This window comes from Cinclus cinclus, chromosome 2 (genome assembly GCF_963662255.1).
Source record: "Cinclus cinclus chromosome 2, bCinCin1.1, whole genome shotgun sequence".
Taxonomy (NCBI): Eukaryota; Metazoa; Chordata; class Aves; order Passeriformes; family Cinclidae; genus Cinclus; species Cinclus cinclus.
Window position 1 is genome coordinate 31,803,347 of NC_085047.1, and position 16,178 is coordinate 31,819,524.

At 49.9% G+C, this 16,178-nt stretch overlaps 2 protein-coding genes across 2 annotated transcripts; one reads left to right on the forward strand and one right to left on the reverse strand.

Annotated features, from left to right (window-relative positions):
• The first annotated feature begins 638 nt into the window (after positions 1-638).
• Positions 639-6,297, forward strand: LOC134057855 (homeobox protein NANOG-like). The gene is made up of 5 exons (XM_062514899.1): positions 639-672; positions 769-969; positions 3,823-4,097; positions 5,438-5,527; positions 5,935-6,297. The coding sequence occupies exons 1-5, from the start codon at positions 639-641 to the stop codon at positions 6,295-6,297; spliced, it is 963 nt and encodes a 320-aa protein (XP_062370883.1).
• A 5,895-nt stretch (positions 6,298-12,192) lies between these two features.
• On the reverse strand, positions 12,193-14,609 carry LOC134056849 (homeobox protein NANOG-like). The gene is made up of 4 exons (XM_062513748.1): positions 14,411-14,609; positions 13,772-14,046; positions 12,989-13,078; positions 12,193-12,624 (listed from the first exon to the last, which is right to left on the reverse strand). The coding sequence occupies exons 1-4, from the start codon at positions 14,607-14,609 to the stop codon at positions 12,193-12,195; spliced, it is 996 nt and encodes a 331-aa protein (XP_062369732.1).
• Positions 14,610-16,178: the final 1,569 nt, after the last annotated feature.

Here is a 16,178-nt window from a genome sequence, read left to right on the forward strand (position 1 = left end):
GTTTGCTCTGGCACGGGTTTCTTGAAGATGGGCCAAGCACATTTCCAGCTGGCTCCCTCCAAGGCCTGTATGAAGGAAATTCCTTCTCATTAGAAGAAGAAGAAAAGAAAAAAAAAGTATATTCTAGTTCCTAGCTCTAGTTCTTACTCCTTTCCACCCCTCTCTGACATCTGCACCAAGAGTATGGGAAGTGCTGCCAGGTCAGCAGGGGTGTCTGTGGGTCTTGGGGGTGTCAAAGTAACACAAGCCACAAAGGAAAGGTCTCAGAACCCTCCTCGTAACCCCAGGGCAAGGTGTGGGTTTGGCGGCACAGTTCGGAGCAGCTAAGCACCAGACTGATCTCCAGATTTACCTTGTCCACCCCCGTGGTGGAGACTGGCCGGGATGCGTTCTCCCAGGGCAGTGAACTGTACGGGACATCTGCGCTCAGGCGATTTTGAGCCGGGACAAGCTCAGCAGAGCCCAAAGGAGCGAGCAGCAGGAGCTGTCCCGGGGCTCAGGGTCAGACCCTGCTCAGGTGTGACCCAGGAACCTGCAGAATGGGAGGAATTCAGAGGGGACATATTTCAGCCCTGACGCCATGTGCTCCTTTCCCTGCCCCCTGCTCTGTCCCCACCCCACCGATCAGCCTCTTTACCATGACAAAGAGCCCGGAGGAGCGGGCCGAGGAGAGTACCGCGGTCCCGGGCAGGGAATGGCCGGCTATAAAGGCCTATCTGCGCTCCACCTGAGGGGCCACCTCAGCTCGGCGGTGAGATCTGCCCGCAGGTGCAGGTGACATCTGCCGGGAGGTGGGGGACCCGCCCCTCCCGCTGCTCCCCATGTACCAGGCGTGCCCCGGCGGGGCTGCCATGGGCTACCTGGAGCTGCACTGGGACGAGGCAAGGCAGGCCCCCACAGCGGCCGGGCCTGCGGGGAGCGCCGCGGCAAGGCAGCGTCCGGAGGCGGGAGCGGGCAGGCACACAGCAGGTAAGGCCTTGCAGCTGGATCCGGGAGCTGATCCCCGGGTAACCTCTGCTCCCAGGTCAGGCTCCGCTGACGTTGAGAGGGTTTTTCTCTTTCCCCGTTTCGGTTTCCTTGTGTGTGACCAAGGCAAACTGTAGGCGAGGAGGAGGGTTGACCTTGGCCACTTTTCCATGCTGCTTTTCTCTGGCGACTGCCAACCGGTTTCCTAAACCTCGAAAGAGCCTGCAAGAGTCCAGACACTGTCAGGTCCGTGCTCCAGGCTGAAGGGCAGCGTGACAGCTTGGTCTTATGGAAGTTCTTGGTGCAGGAATGTCTGTGCCTACTTTTAGTTTAATGCTGTCATATGTGCCATCGAGAGAAACAGGTCCTGGAGACACTTATTGTGGCATCCCTCATCCCCTTACAAACTCCTTGCGCCTTTTATGTGCTCATTAATCATGAGCCAAGGCCTGCTCTGAATCACTAGGTGCTGGGAGATCTGCTCCTTTAAATCTGGCATTGTTACTCACTGCTGCTTTCATTTTGCCATTTTCCTCCGTTCCCCTCTTCTTTCTGTGCTCTTGTTGCTTTGCCTTCCCATTTTTAACCAGAAAGTCCCAGGCCTCACCACAGTGACATTTTCTGTGCCTGCCATTCCTCTCCCACTCCAGTGAGTGGCAATAGAAGAGCTGATAAGAGCAGGTTTTTGTCCAGCCCCGCGTTATGGTCAGCAGGGCAAGACTCCAGCAAGGTAAATGAGTGGGAGGAGAGACAGGTTTTGGGGTACCACTTTCAAGCTCTCAGTTCCTGTGGAAAGCCACAGGCTCAGGAAGAGTGACTATGGCTGCTCGGCACATGACTACCTGCCATGCAGTTTGGAGAAAGGCTTAGGCTCTCTGCATGCTGCCTGCCCAACAAAGGCAGGGCAGATGGACTCCTCTGTGCCCCTGTTGGGTTTGGTATATAGACTTTAACCCCATTTTCACGCATTCTCCCCTCATACCTCTCACAGAGAGGTATGTTGCCCAGTTGTGGAAGTCAAGACCTACAGATGTTAAGGAATTGTGGGAGCAGGTCTGTCACAGGCTTTCATGTTCATCATGTCTGTTGCATGTTGTGTTTCTTTCGTCCTCTCTCCTTTACTGTCTTCTCATGGGAGAGCTGGAGCTGCACATGATACATTTCATGGAGCTTTGGATGACAGGTCAAGCAGCAGCCTGGGGGAGCTTTAGTTCTACAGTGTCTTGCTGTGGCTCCTGTCTAACCCAAGACTTTCCTGTTTTCCAGGCCCAGGTTCCCAGCAGACTCATTTCCTCCCCATAAGGTTTTTACTGCACAGCCTGCAGGATCCTGTGATACCACACCAAGTTTTAGCTTCTCATGCAGCCAGGTCACTGATGTTTAGCTTCCTCAAGGCTCTGCAATCTAGCCCCATGCACATAACACCACAGGCCTTTGCACCTCTTCTGCTGACTGCCTCTTCCTGCTTGTAGACAGAATCCCTTTTCAATCCTCACAGCCCTGCTCCCCAGTGCTAGAGTGATTGCTTAGTAGACTCTCAGCTTAGGACAGAAAAAAGAAAGGTTTTGTAGGATGGTTGGGAAGCCCATTCCTCCAAGGGGGCATTAGTACTTTGCTCTGGACATATGTTCTGGAGGTTGAGGAGGATGTCTCAGTGTCACAGCTCTCAGGATGATTGGTAAGGAGGTTGGGAGACATTGGCTGGGCTCAGTAGTCAGAAGCTGTGTACTGAAATGGCACTGCCCCATTCACTGTACTTCTAGTAGGAGGAGAGGGGATGGACCATGCAGGACAGTTTGCAGAAGAGTAGCTGGAGAAGGGAGGGATGGGCAGATAGTCATTATATAGTTAGGGGAAAGAGGAGTGACTGGTATCACAGCCCTTCTGTCGGGTTGGCCTGAGAAGGTCTCAGCCTCTCTCAGACCCCAGTAATCTGGCATGTGACACATTTTCTTATTCCTGCAGCTTTGCATCTTGGCAGGTTTTATCTTCACTAGGAGCCCAGATTGTTCAGGAAGCTTTTCCTTTAGGTCTTTATCTCAACTTTGTCATCAACAGAGATGACCCCTTAAGACATGTACCAGGACAAATGAGAAGGGGCTTGAATGCCTTCCTCTGCACTCTTGAATTTTGTCCCCCATGTCCCTGGTACAGGATTGCTGCTTCCTTTCACCTGTTTCACATATCCACCTTTCCTCTCCCTCTCCTCTTCCATGTGAAATTTCTCTTCTTCATTCCTCTCTCACTAAAAGCCCCTTTCAGACAAATAGGTCCTTTGACCTACAGTGTGTCTAGTCTCTTGTGGTGGGAGACAAAGGCAAACAGGACTGAGCCAATATCTAGTGCCTGATGCTCTGCACCTGCTACCCTCACTGTGAGCACTGGCTGCTCTTCCCACTGTACACCCTGGTCAGAGGTTGTTTTGTCCCTGTTGAGTGCCTTGGTATTGCTGTGCAGGCAGTTTTGGGGAGCACAGCCAGCAGCCCAGAGCTACGGCTGCAGTCATGACAAAGCCTTTTTACACCACAATCAGACTGAAATGTAACTAAGGCCTTCTGGAGGAGGAGAGCTCATTGTGAACCCATGTGCTTGTACCACTTTCTGCCCTGACTTTTCTGCCTAGCAAAAGGGAGCCATGAGCATCCCAGAGGGAAATGAGCTGGGAGGCTGCTCGCTCTCAGTGCGCTTGTCTGTGCTCACAGATCCATGAAGAAAGGAGGGTCACACAAGCCTTCGCTTTAAGAAAGCTCCTGTCTGGTAGGCAAGGAGCTCTACAGCAGGGAGGGAGCAGTCTCATACCCCTACAGCTAAACATTTTGTCTCTTACACCTTTTCTCATTGTCTTTTTATTTATAGAAGTATCCCCAGCTTCATCCAGTTCTGGGAATTTCAGCCAGTTCACACCAGATTCAGCCACCAGTCCACATTCATCATCCTCGTCCCCACAGCCTACAGCTAAGTCTCAGAAGGGCAGAGAATGTGGCGTGGAGGGGATGAGGAAGACCAAGAGCCGCACAGCTTTCTCCAAGGAGCAGCTGCAAACCTTGCACCAGCGCTTCCAGAGCCAGAAGTACCTCAGCCCCCAGCAGATCCGAGAGCTGGCTGTGGCCCTGGGACTCACCTACAAGCAGGTGAACAGAGACTTTGACCCACAGTGTATCGATCTCACAATGGCTGAGTGGTCACTTAAGGAAGTGCCAGGATGGAAAGATGAGTCCCCAGCAGGGACTGAGGCAAAGGTGCCAGCTAACAGTTGCTCCCCTGCTTATTCATACCCAAAGATCAGAAGCACTTTTACAGATAGAGGGGTCAGTGGCACCTCATTTGGGCCTCCCAAGTCGGGGGTGAGTTAAGGGTTCTGTTGCCAACCCCTGTATTAGAATTGCAAACCCAGTGATGAATATGTTGTTCGCCACAAACAGTCTCTACCCTGGGTCTGACAGCACTTCACAGATTTTTCCATGTGCTGTGAATTTCACAGAAACCCTGGCATGCATCTATTCTCTGAATCACGAGGCTGCTACATGCTGAAAGCTCTTGTTAGTGTCTCACAGGTCTTATCTTGTCCAATATCTAATTATGATCCACAGTCAGCACTGCCTGGCTGCTTGACACATGCTCTCTCCTTCCCATGGGTGCTAGGTTCACACATCACTGCCCTTTGGGGTCTCTGCTGATCTCCAGGTATGTTGTGTGTGGTGAAATGATGCTGCCTCTAATGATGCCTTCCTAAAGCAGGGTGGGGCTGGGGAGTGGAGCCCAAGAGCTCAGCATTACAAGTCCAAAATCTACCTGAAATTTGGATTTCAGAGCTGGGCATGATGGCTTGTATGCCCTGGGACTAAAAAAAGTTCTACGTGCATTGTAAGTGCACAGATACGTATATGGCGCACACTGAACTGGTTCTGTCAAAAACAAGGCAGGTGGAACAGTCTGCTCTTCCCTTCAATCCACATCCCTGCAAAGGCTGCTTTCACAGCGTAGACACAGCCTGGAGGGGGGCGGGAATGGCCCTGGAATTCACCCCAGTAAGGAGCTTTGAATTTGGGAGCTGCTGGGTACAAGGAGTAAGTCTGTCCCTTCTCTGTTCGCAAATGGGCAGAAACAGTGTCTTAGAAGTTTGCCTGTAGTGCAGGGGGCTTGTAGAGGTGTCGGTGGATCTGATTTACACCAGTCATTCTCCTCCATGACTGGAATGAGTCGATTTGTCACAACTATCACTGTCTCTTGACACCGAGCCACCCCCTCCCCCATCACACAGTTGCACTAGCCACCTGCTGAGGCTGCTAGACAGACCTCTCCCCTTGGCAGCAACCCCCCAGGAGTTCTTAAAGGCTTTTATCTGCTGCTGCCAGTGTATCTCTGCCATCTGGTCACTCTCCCTCTGGTTCTTCCTGCTTGTGAACTTGGTAACATTTGTTCTTCCCTCTCCTTTGCTGACATTTTTCGCTGCTTTCCCTTCCCCACCCAGGTGAAGACTTGGTTCCAGAACCGGAGGATGAAGCTGAAAAGGTGCCAGAAACACAGCCTGTGGAGTGAACGGGCTCAGTGCCTCACACAAGTAAGAACACAGCACATGGCTCATTATGGCTCTTCTGTCCGGGCAGATCAATCCAGTATTTCCTCCACGGGGACAACTAAAGCATACGAGTGTGAGCGTACCCAGCCTCCTGGTTTGCTCAGCACAGAAACACAGACTTGGCATCACTCCGTGTACTGGTAGTAGCCCAACAGTGGGCTGGTTTATGCCATAGAAATGTTTCCAGGGAAAAGCTGTTTTCCTCCTATGTATATATGAATATATATATGATTGTGTATCCACCCCTAGGCTGTGGGAATGGACATAGTTCTTCTTGCCCTCCATGCCATTGCTGCTGGTCAATAGACAATATGAAATGTGGAGAGACAGAGGCCTGTGAACACCAGTGGAGAAGCTATGTGTTCTGACTCTCTGCCTTTCCCTTTCAGAGTGGCTTCCAAGCCAGTACTTACCTGGATGTGCATCCCAAATTCCACCAGGGCTATCCCATCACCGCAGCTGGCAACATCCAAACCATGCCTGCCCCCTGTCAGCACTATGGAGCCGGGCAGAACGCTTACACAATTGTGACCAGCGAGGATGGAGGAGTCTTTGGCAAAGGCGGGGGGACCTGCAGCGTCCAGCAGACAGTGGGCTTCATTGCCCAGCACAAAGTAGACTTTTATCACAGCTATCCTGGCAGTGTGGAATATCCAGGCTCAAAGACAAGTGATGGCTGTAATTTTCACCACTCAGCCACTATGGGGGCTCCTTTCCCAACCACTGCTGGCCATCATCTTTATCATTCCTAAGCACTGTGGATGTGGGGTACTTGGTCAGCCAGGAGTCAAATCTTCTTCTCATCTCTCCTTTTGTTATTCATATGCCGTCCACCTCAGGGACACCTTGTAGCTAGAACGTTTTGGCATCCAGATGTGTGCCTGCAGTCATGCAGCTATGCAGAGACCTGTTTGCCCAGGTACATGCACACAGAGCCCTTCATTTCTGTGCCCCTACACGAGCACACACACACATTCCTTGCTTGATTGGCGCAGACAACCAAGCTCCCTTATAGCAAAGTCCAAGGTCTGGCTACCCAGCTTATGCCCTGGATCTTCTTAATTATGGATCTTATAACTTGTCTAAGGGGAAGCACAGATTCCTTTGGGGATCTCATTTCTATGTATCACTATACAGTTGTGTGTGCATAACACGTGAACCCAGGGGCTGTAGGGAGTGGTGCTGGTCACCTACCTTTAACTGAAGTTGGAGAAGTTATTGCCACGTGCTAGTTATCCATCTGAAGTGTAAACCATCACTATATCAGCCATGAGGTGAAGTGATGAAGTGTCTAATGAAGGGAGATGTGACAAGTAGCTTGCAGAAAGGCTGGTAAGATGATCTTATAAGGCCTCCCTTCTAGTCTGGATCTTTCTGTGCCTCCCCTTAAGAAAACCTAACTGCATTTAATCTGGCAAATAAAAACGAGTATTTTTAAATATGCATTGTGTATTTTTATGTATGTCTTTTTTCCCACTGCAATAGAGCGTTTCAATATAAAAACCAGATGGAGCATAAACAGCCATAGCAACTGTATGCCATTGTTATTTCATGCTGAAACTAGAAACAGAAGTTTTTCTGTGTTACTAGTGGATCAGCCTCATAGCTGTTGGCAGTGCTAGATATCTCGAGTCAAAGAAGTAGGTGAGTAGCTATGACCCAACTTAAGAATTTTCCCTATCCAGCAATATTGAATACAGGGACTGTCATGGAGGTACTATCATTTCTAAACTTGACTACGTAAGTGTCTAAGTACCTAAAACCAGATGTGTGTAGCAAAGTATGTGCAATAACAGGCCTCCAGTTCTCTGTCACTGGTTTTCTATCACTATTTTATCACTCTGATGATGACAACAAATTTCTCTTAAGGCAATGAAGTAGCTGCCATGGTAAAAAAAAAATAAAAAGCATAAAATTAAGGCAGTGATTACTGTGACTAGAGTAATAAGAGATATGGTCTTCTATTGGCAAAGCAGATTTACGTCCCTGTGCCTCACAGCTATTTTTTTCCCTCTCCCACTCCCTCATGCAGACACTCTTTGACTCTACTGTACATGTGCTGTATGGTGTGCTGACTTTGGCTGTGTTCATTAATTTTCTTCACAGTATCTAGGATGGGGCTGTGTTTTGCATTTGTGCTGAGAATGGAGTTGATAATACAGAGATGTTTTCATTATTGCTGAGCAGGTCTTGCACAGTGTCAAGGCCTTTTCTGCTTCTCGTTATCTCTCTGACAGTGAGAAGGCTGGGGGTGCATAAGGAGTTAGGAGGAGACACAGCTGGGACGACTGACCCCAACTGACCAAGTGGATATTCCATACCATATGACACTGGGCTCAGTGTAGAAAGCTGGGGGGAGGAAGAGGGGAGTATCCAGAGTGATGGCATTAGTCTTTCTAAGGAATCATTATACAGGATGGGGCTCTGTTGTCCTGGACGTGGCCTGGGGGAAGGGGTGAATTAGTTCCTTGTTTTGCTTTATTTGTGTGCACAGCTTTTGCTTTTCCTATTATATTGTTTTTATTTCAATCCACGAATTTTCTCACAGTCGTCTGATTCTCTCCCCCATCCCAGTGGTGGGGAGTGATGAAGTTGAGTAGCTGCATGGTGTTTTATTTGCTGCCTGGCATCGAACCACAACACGTGGCCATTATGATTTGGGGAAAGATTAAGGCCTTTTGGATGGTGAGGCACAGAATCTTGGCACAGTCCCCACCCTTTCCTCTAAGGATGGGCAAAACTGTTCTTGAAACCATCATGGGTTTTCCAGGGGTGGGGAGCAATTAAGTCGACTGAAAAGGTGCTGGCTAACATTGGAGGGTGGACTACAATAGCAGCATTAACAGGGCTCTCACACCAGAATGAAGATATTTTTGGGTTCTTTTCAAGCCAACAGTTCCGTCTACTTACCTGAATATAACCTAAAACCTTTCCATGACAACCCATCAAAGGCTGCTGTAGGTGAAAAAAAGTTGAGTTTGCAGCTGGTCCTCACTAATAATTCTCTGGAAAAGGAGCCACGTGCCATGCCCTGCTCCTTCAGAAATGCTTTAGAACAGGCAGGATTTTGCTGTGGAGGCTATGGGACTAGCTTGCAGAGAGCTGCTGTCCGTAATAGCAACAGCTGTGATCTTCCTGCTATTGACCTTCAGCAAAGTAGCGCTAACAAACAGTACCAAATCTCGTGGTTTCCTCAGAGACACAATTTTTCAGAGGTCATCATCCAAAGACAGACCTTATTGTCACAGGTGGTTATGGAGTCCAAAAGCCTGCAGCAATTCCAACAGGCAAGTAGGCAGCGTCCAGGAAGGGAGATAATCTGCTGTCTGCTGTATCAGGAGCTGCATTCCCAATGTCCTGTATGAAAACAGCGGGAATGCAGCTTCTGTTACAGAAGTCTGTCAGCCCCAGCCAGCCAGAGGGACACTGGGAACTTGGTTTCTTTTCTGGTCTTTCTCCAGTATCTAAGCAATGACTTAGCTGGATCTTGGGGCTCACCCAAAGCAGAAGTCCTAATGTTGTAATTTGTAAAAGATTTAATGGTTTGGACACAGCTGCTAGACAGCAGATGGACTTTTGTCTAATATGAGAAATTAATTCTAGCCTCATTATGAAAGAGATTCCCAGATATGACCCGAAGGTACTCTTCAAAACTTCGGACAGCATGGTCCTCACAGGTAGGAAAAGACTTAGAATTGTAGTTCCTTTTTTTTTTTTGGGTTTTTTTAAGTTTCTTTTTCCTTTTATTTTAATGTCCAAGTGTAATGATTTAAGAGTCTTTCATGCCTCATGACTATTCAGTATTAGCCAATATGCTGCTGCCCTCTGATGACAGACCAGGCAAGAGACATGTGGCAATGCTTGACTGAAAATTTCCAAAACCCTGTTAGCTCAGCCGTCGTGGAGTCATGCGGTGTAGTTAGATAAATAGATGTATTTACATATGCCTGTAGGGAAGAGCCTATTAAAGGAAAGATCATTACTTTTATCTGCCCTAGAGACACAACTGGGGCTGTGAGCCCTTGCTGGTACATCACTCAGAAGAAGCATGTAGCTTGTAAAACCCCTGCAGGCCACATTGACACAGGAGAGCAAGGAATGAGGTTGCTTGCACCCCTGTACCTGCTTGGCCTTGTCCCTGTGGGACAGCTGAATAGTGAACTACAGAAAAAATCCTGGTGTACGTAGTCTGTACCAGACCAAGTTTCTTCTGCCTAGGTGGGATTCTCTGTGTCACTGGAACCACATCTGCAGCTTTGTCACTGCAGATATTGTAAATGTGGAGTATATTCCCACAAGCTGAAACACATATGAAAAGCTCGGAGTCATCTTACAGCTTGATTCTAAAAAGATTTGCTGGCAAGGTAGATCATGTTTGCAGTTACCCAGCCCAGTCACAAGAAGCAGCAGTCCTAATAGAGGTGCAATGCATCCTAGCAGAAAGAGCTAACTGGAATTGATACCAACACTTTTGCAAGTATGAGGCTAGAGGCACCTGCATCTCCACCAGTTTTGGTAGTAGTGCCCAATTACCTGTGCAGTTATTTCACATGGTGATGTGATTCAGGCATGTGAAGGTAACAGAAGAGAGAATGAGATCACCAGCTCTGTGGAAAGGCAGAGTCCTGTTTTTTAATTCCACAGGCTCTCCCTGTGGCAAGTAGAAGTCCTTTCCAGCCCACCCTCCAAAACTGGAACAGCTACTCCACATGTTCCCTCCAGCTACTTGTGCTTGCCAAACCTGCAGACAACGCAGACTGAGCAAGCAGAGGAACAACACAGCCATGAGGGAAACACTAAATTTCCACAGAACACTCCCCCTAGTACACGGAGTAACATAAACCACAAATCATTCTCAGCCCTAAGGCTGTTTTAGCAACAATATGTTTCTGCAGAAGGACATCTGCTAGCAGAGTTCTGGCTACCCTTGCAGCAGACACATGGAAACAAAACATACCAAACAGCACAGGTAAACTGAGGCATCCTCTGCAGTTGTTTTGCAAAGCTCTGTATACCTTACTTTAACCCCCAAAACATAAGCTGCTAATTTTAAAGCTGAAAGACAAGGCATTGTATGTATGACTTGTATAAGTGATTTGTATGGCTCAGCTTTATTTTTTTCAAGGCAAATGTTGAAATTAGTACTATTGCTAGAGAATTACCCAGAATTCATAGACACTGCTCTTGGGATATGAATCTCCCATCTGGATGAGAAAGGATCTCTTGTTCTGTAAGAAAGGAAACCACATGAACCTGGCCTTTCCCCCCTTTTCTTTCATGGTTAGATGTGCCCATTTTTGCTGTGTTACCACTGGCAGCCTATACAAGTAACTTCTCTACACAGGATCAAGCTTCCACTCCTCTCTTTCCAGAGGGGATATGCTTTTGCATCCACACAAGCAGGTTCTCTTCAGCAAAGAACCTGTAGCAGTTTGAGCCTGAGAAGTCAGCTGCCAGTTTGGCTAACTGGGCTCAGTGGGAGCACCCCTTGAATTCATCCTTTTTCGTCCGGACAGATGCAGGGCTTCAGTGGTGCAGTGCACTTTAAAGAACCTGAGATTGATTAAAACCAAACAAAACCTCTTGTTAGTTAGGGGAATGACTAAACAGCAAGTTCGTTCTGGTTTTGTTTCAGTGCTGGAGGCACTTCTGTTGCCATTTGAGGTCAGCACAAGAACTCCAACAGAGCTGCATATTTAAATACACGGGATTCCAGACCTCCAGTTGCAACCTTCTGAAGCAGCAGCAGGAGACCACACAACCTCTAAGACACCTTCTTTTACTCCATCCTCTGCTTCTCCATTACTTTTTTTTTTTAACGCATTGCTGTTCAAGGGCCAATAGAAGCATGTTAGAGGACTGCCCATCACTTCAAGCCAGCAGCTTGTCAGTTGCCTAGCCCTAGAGCCTCCTCTCGCCTTCCTTACACTAGGCTACACATCTGCATTAGAAACAGGCTGATAGACCTTTGTGACTTGATCCCACCCCAGGAGAAACACAGTAAGGTTATTTTTTCCCTCCCTTTCCTCAGTACTGCAGGTTTAACCTGTGTATCACTACCACTCTTAGCCGACTGTTCAAACACAAGCTAGCGACATCATCACAACATTAAAATAAAGTACTTTATTTGCAATTCAAGTAACTTTGTAAGAACATTAACATTAAGAACATTGAACACTATGCAGAAAATGCAATAAAATACAACATGGACACAACATAACATGCTTGATAACGCTCCAAAAAACAAACTTAATGAAAAATTATTCTGCAACAACAAATATTCACCTCCTCTGCAGTGGAAGCTCTGCTGCAAGACACACACAAGATCACCTGCTAGAGAAACAGCAAAGAAGGTGAGACTTGGACTACAAACAGACCGTAACAACCTCTGCTGCTCACAGCTGCAACATTGCACACTGGCCTCAATGAATGAGGTTCAATCTCACCAATACCCAAAGCATCTTTGCCAAGGGTTAGCTATGAACAGACAGACACACAAACAGGAAACTAGCTCCAGGCGGCAGGGTACTGAGCCCTGCAATTAAAACAGTAGTGGAGGAGGGGCAAGAAAAACGAATAGAACATGTGTCCCTGAGTCAAAGCCCTGGAAATCCCATGGGTAAACACAAGAGATGGGAGAAAAATACTCAGACCTGAGACTCATACCCACTCTGTGTCCCCACGGGATGCCAAGGTAACGGGCATTGATTCTGTATAGGAGAGCTTGAAAATGGTGCGACACTGTCAGAGGTGCTCTGGAAGTTGAAGGTGTCTTCTACCTCCACGCTGACATAATCTGTATTGTCAAAGCAGCTGTGATACAAGTTCATCTGCTGGCTTAATAAACCCATGGTTTGCTGGGTATTGCAGCTTGTCCCACCTTTTCCAAAGAGCCCCACGTTCTCCACATCCTCCACAGACACGAATGAGTACAGGTTCTGCGCATTCCCGTAAGTCTGTCCGCTGTTATAAGCCTGGTGCACGTTGTGCATAGCCTGAAAGTTCCTGCCAGCTCCGACAGGGAAGACCTGGTGAAATGTGGATGCCATGTCCAGGTAGGCAGCCTGATGAGCCCCATTCTAGGAGACAAAGAAAGTCGTTCAGCAGTGCAGAACCACGCCAAAGCCCATTCATTAGGATGGGTCCTCTTTTGTCCCCCAGCCCCTCCTCCAAGCCGAACAATAGCGCCTCTTTCATGCTTATTGTCCTCCCAACAGGCCAGTAATAGTAGAGATGGGCTGTTAGTAATCTCCAGCCCAAAGTGTCCAGGAACACCAGGCTGGGGAAAAACCAGCTTCAGAGATGCCATTGTAAGGCTATTGCAATACAGCTGGCTTAGTAATATTGAGTCCTGTGCACCGTTTGAAGTAGCAGGTTGGACATGATACACTTCTCCCCGCACAGGAGGAGCTGTGTCTGGTGGTGATGGGGAAGTTTACTCACCTGCGGTAGATACATCCCTTTATCCGCCCACTGGCTCTCCTTTTGGCAACGCTTAAACTTCATCCGTTGATTCTGAAACCATGTTTTCACCTAAAAGTGATGGGGAAAGGACATAAGAAATTACAAATTTTTTTTAAGAGCTTACTACACATACTTATTTCTGCTACAATCAAGTTTCTGATTGACTTCTAATACTATAAATTATTTCAGCAGCTAACAACGTGCAGCAGGATGCAGGTGGCTGTAAAATCACAGAGCTGAGACATGAAAGTTAACATTCCTACTCCGCTGATCACTTCCGGATCTTTCCGGACTTCAAAAACCCTACCTAAAACACCGGCCAAGGCAACTGCGGAACTCGGGTTGTGCAGCGCCATCTCAGGACTCCAGGAGTGAGTCGTTCCTTCAGTCAGACACAAGCAGCTGCTGGAGCAAGGACTGTCTCTCCAAGGAGGGACCCCAGTGCCACTCCGACTAGGAAAGGCCACTTGCATAGCAGGGCACTTTCTGCACTCAGAGACAACACGTGCCTACGCAGAGCAGTAACCTGACTGCATAGCCCTGGCTTGGCTGCTCTGCAGGCCCTTTCCAACACCTGCACGGAGTGGGTGGATAGTGCTGGAACCAAACATAAGAAGACTGAGTCATAAATTTTCACACCCTCTGCTCTCTCACGTAAGCAGCAGCACTTACAAAAGACAACGAAAGAAAGTTATCTCTGGGGTCCAAGAAAAACACAAAAAGAGGCCCCAGCTCAGCTGCTGGTCAGAGCAAGATGTTCACCTGCTTGTAGGTGAGCTCAAGGGCAGCAGCCAGCTCCCGGATCTGCTGGGGGCTGAGGTACTTCTGGTTCTGGAAGCGCTGGTGTAGGGCTCTCAGCTGCTCCTGCGAGAAGGCTGTGCGGCTCTTGCCCATCTTCACCGCGCCCTTGCCTTGCGCCTTGACCTTCTGCGCAGAGGAGTGGGGAGAAGGGCTCCCTGCGGCCGTGGGGCTAGCGGCGGAGTCGGGCGTGTGGTACTGGGTCAGTGTCCCAGAGCTGGAGGAAGCTGGAGAGTCAACTAACGAGACAACAGAACCGGGGTGAGCACAATAAAGCGGGGAAGATTAAAAAACCTTTAAAGCCCAGCTGCTTGAGAGACTCGAAGATCGCGGGGGCCCTGAGGACTCGCAGGGGCTCCGCAGCCGTGGGGAGGTGAGCACAGGCCGCCTCGGGGCAGCGGAACCGCAGAGGCGCCTCCGTTCACCCCTTCGGCCCGTCCCGCTGGGCAGAGAGGCCACGCCGGCACCACCGGCAGCAGCGCCCGGCTCCGGCCGCCCCTCCCCGCCGACACCGCAGCACCCCATCCCATCCCGTCCCGTTCCCGGGCACACAGCCGCTCCCAGCCCAGGGCAGTCCAGTGGCTCGGCCGGCCGGAGACGTACCTGAGGGACTGGGCGTCTTGGCCGCGGGCAGGAGGGGGAGCACGTCCAGTCCCGGAGCCTCCTCGGCGGGCACGCTGTCCGTGCTGCCTGCGGACAACCAGTAGTAGTCCCCATACCTGGCCGCGGCGGGGTAGGGCACGTAGGGCGGCGTGGCCAGGTGGGCGCTCATGGCCGGGCCGGGTCCCCCAGCCCCGAGCATGATGCGATGCGGCCGTCGAGACTAGCGGCAGCCTGTGGGCAGGCATCCCATTTAAGTCCTCTCCAGCCTGGCCTTGGCTGGAGGGTATTGTCACGGCCATTGTCATGTTAAAAGTTAGTTGACTGGGGGGAGGGACTGCGAAGGTATTCAGGGACTGGGGGAGGGCTGGGGCACCGGCCAGCTTGGCTCGTCGGTGGCACGGTGGGGACGAGCACAGCCCTCCCTGCTGGGGCGTGGGAGGGAAGTCCCTGCTCGTCCCTCGGGGCAGCGGGACTGAGCGGAGTCGCCCGGTGAGTTGGGTAGAGCTTGGCAGACACTCCCACCCCCACATTTCACACTATTTCTCCTCACAGGTCCCCACCCAAACAGAAAGAATGGCCCCGGAGCCCGCCGCGGGGCATGCGGAGACTTTGTGCGTCTGCATTGCAGATCGCAGCCATCACTGCAAACTGATAAGCGCTCACCTCCCCGCAAGTGAATCCGGACTGGGGGCAGGGGGTGGCCCTACAGAGCTGTCTGTATGTCGGGGAAAAAGGCTCAAAGAAAGCCAGGCTGCTTCTCCCAGCGGCTCGCCCAAGCCTGAGCCAGGCAGTCCTGCTCTGCGTATGTTCCAAGCTCCTTTCCCCCGTCATTTAAGACTTTAAGAAGTGATATTCTTAAAACAAAAATAATTATTTTTGCTACACAACAGGGAGGGATGGAAACCACAGGTTCAGATTAAAAAGGAAACAAAGAGAACTGCAGCTGTAAAAGAGTTTTACAGGTATTATGGATTTGAAGTCAGGGCCTACAGCCTTCTTGGAGAGAATAAACTCTTTCCCTTGCCACCCTCCTCCCCCAGTCATTACTGCTTACTTTAAGGAAATTAAAAATTTATCGGGAGGATCTCACAGCCCAGGAGTTACAAAACCTGGAAAACCACCTGGAAAAAGTACAAATGCAAAATTCGTACGAAAGCAAATTCCCCACCTCCGCCAGTGCAAGGAAACAGGGCAGAGGTGTAACTGCTGGCCTGCTGCACTGATAAGCCTCTTTAGGACCTGGCAGAGAAAAACTTCCCTTGATTTCAATTTATCTCCGCCTCCCATCTTGAGTCATAAAGAAAAACGGGCCCTCAGCTGGTTCCCTCAGCTGGCAAGGAAAGGTCATTTGGCGGGCTTTTGATCACCTCCTAATTAATGATTTAGTTTCTCAGAATCCGGGCAAGATCAAGACTATTAGGCATGTGGGAGGAAGAGATTATAATCGGGTGTGAGGGATGTAAATAGCGAGTTAGGGCCAGAGCCTACTTCTGGCCCCAAAGCAAGCAGGGGCAGCCGGGCTGTGGATTTTGGGCAGGTCACTTGCTCGGTGCTCGCAGAGCAGATGCACGAACGGTAAAGGGATTTTTCCCTCGGTTGCCAGGCAGTCCTGCTGCTCTTTGCGGGGCAGAGAGCCGCCGGTCCCCATGTCCCCTGCTGGCAGGGCTGCCCCGGGACACGCGTGATCCCCGCGGGGGCTCTCCGAGTTGGCCAAAACCAGCCCTTTGCAAAGACGGGAAAACCCGCGGGTGGGTTTCTACAAGGCACA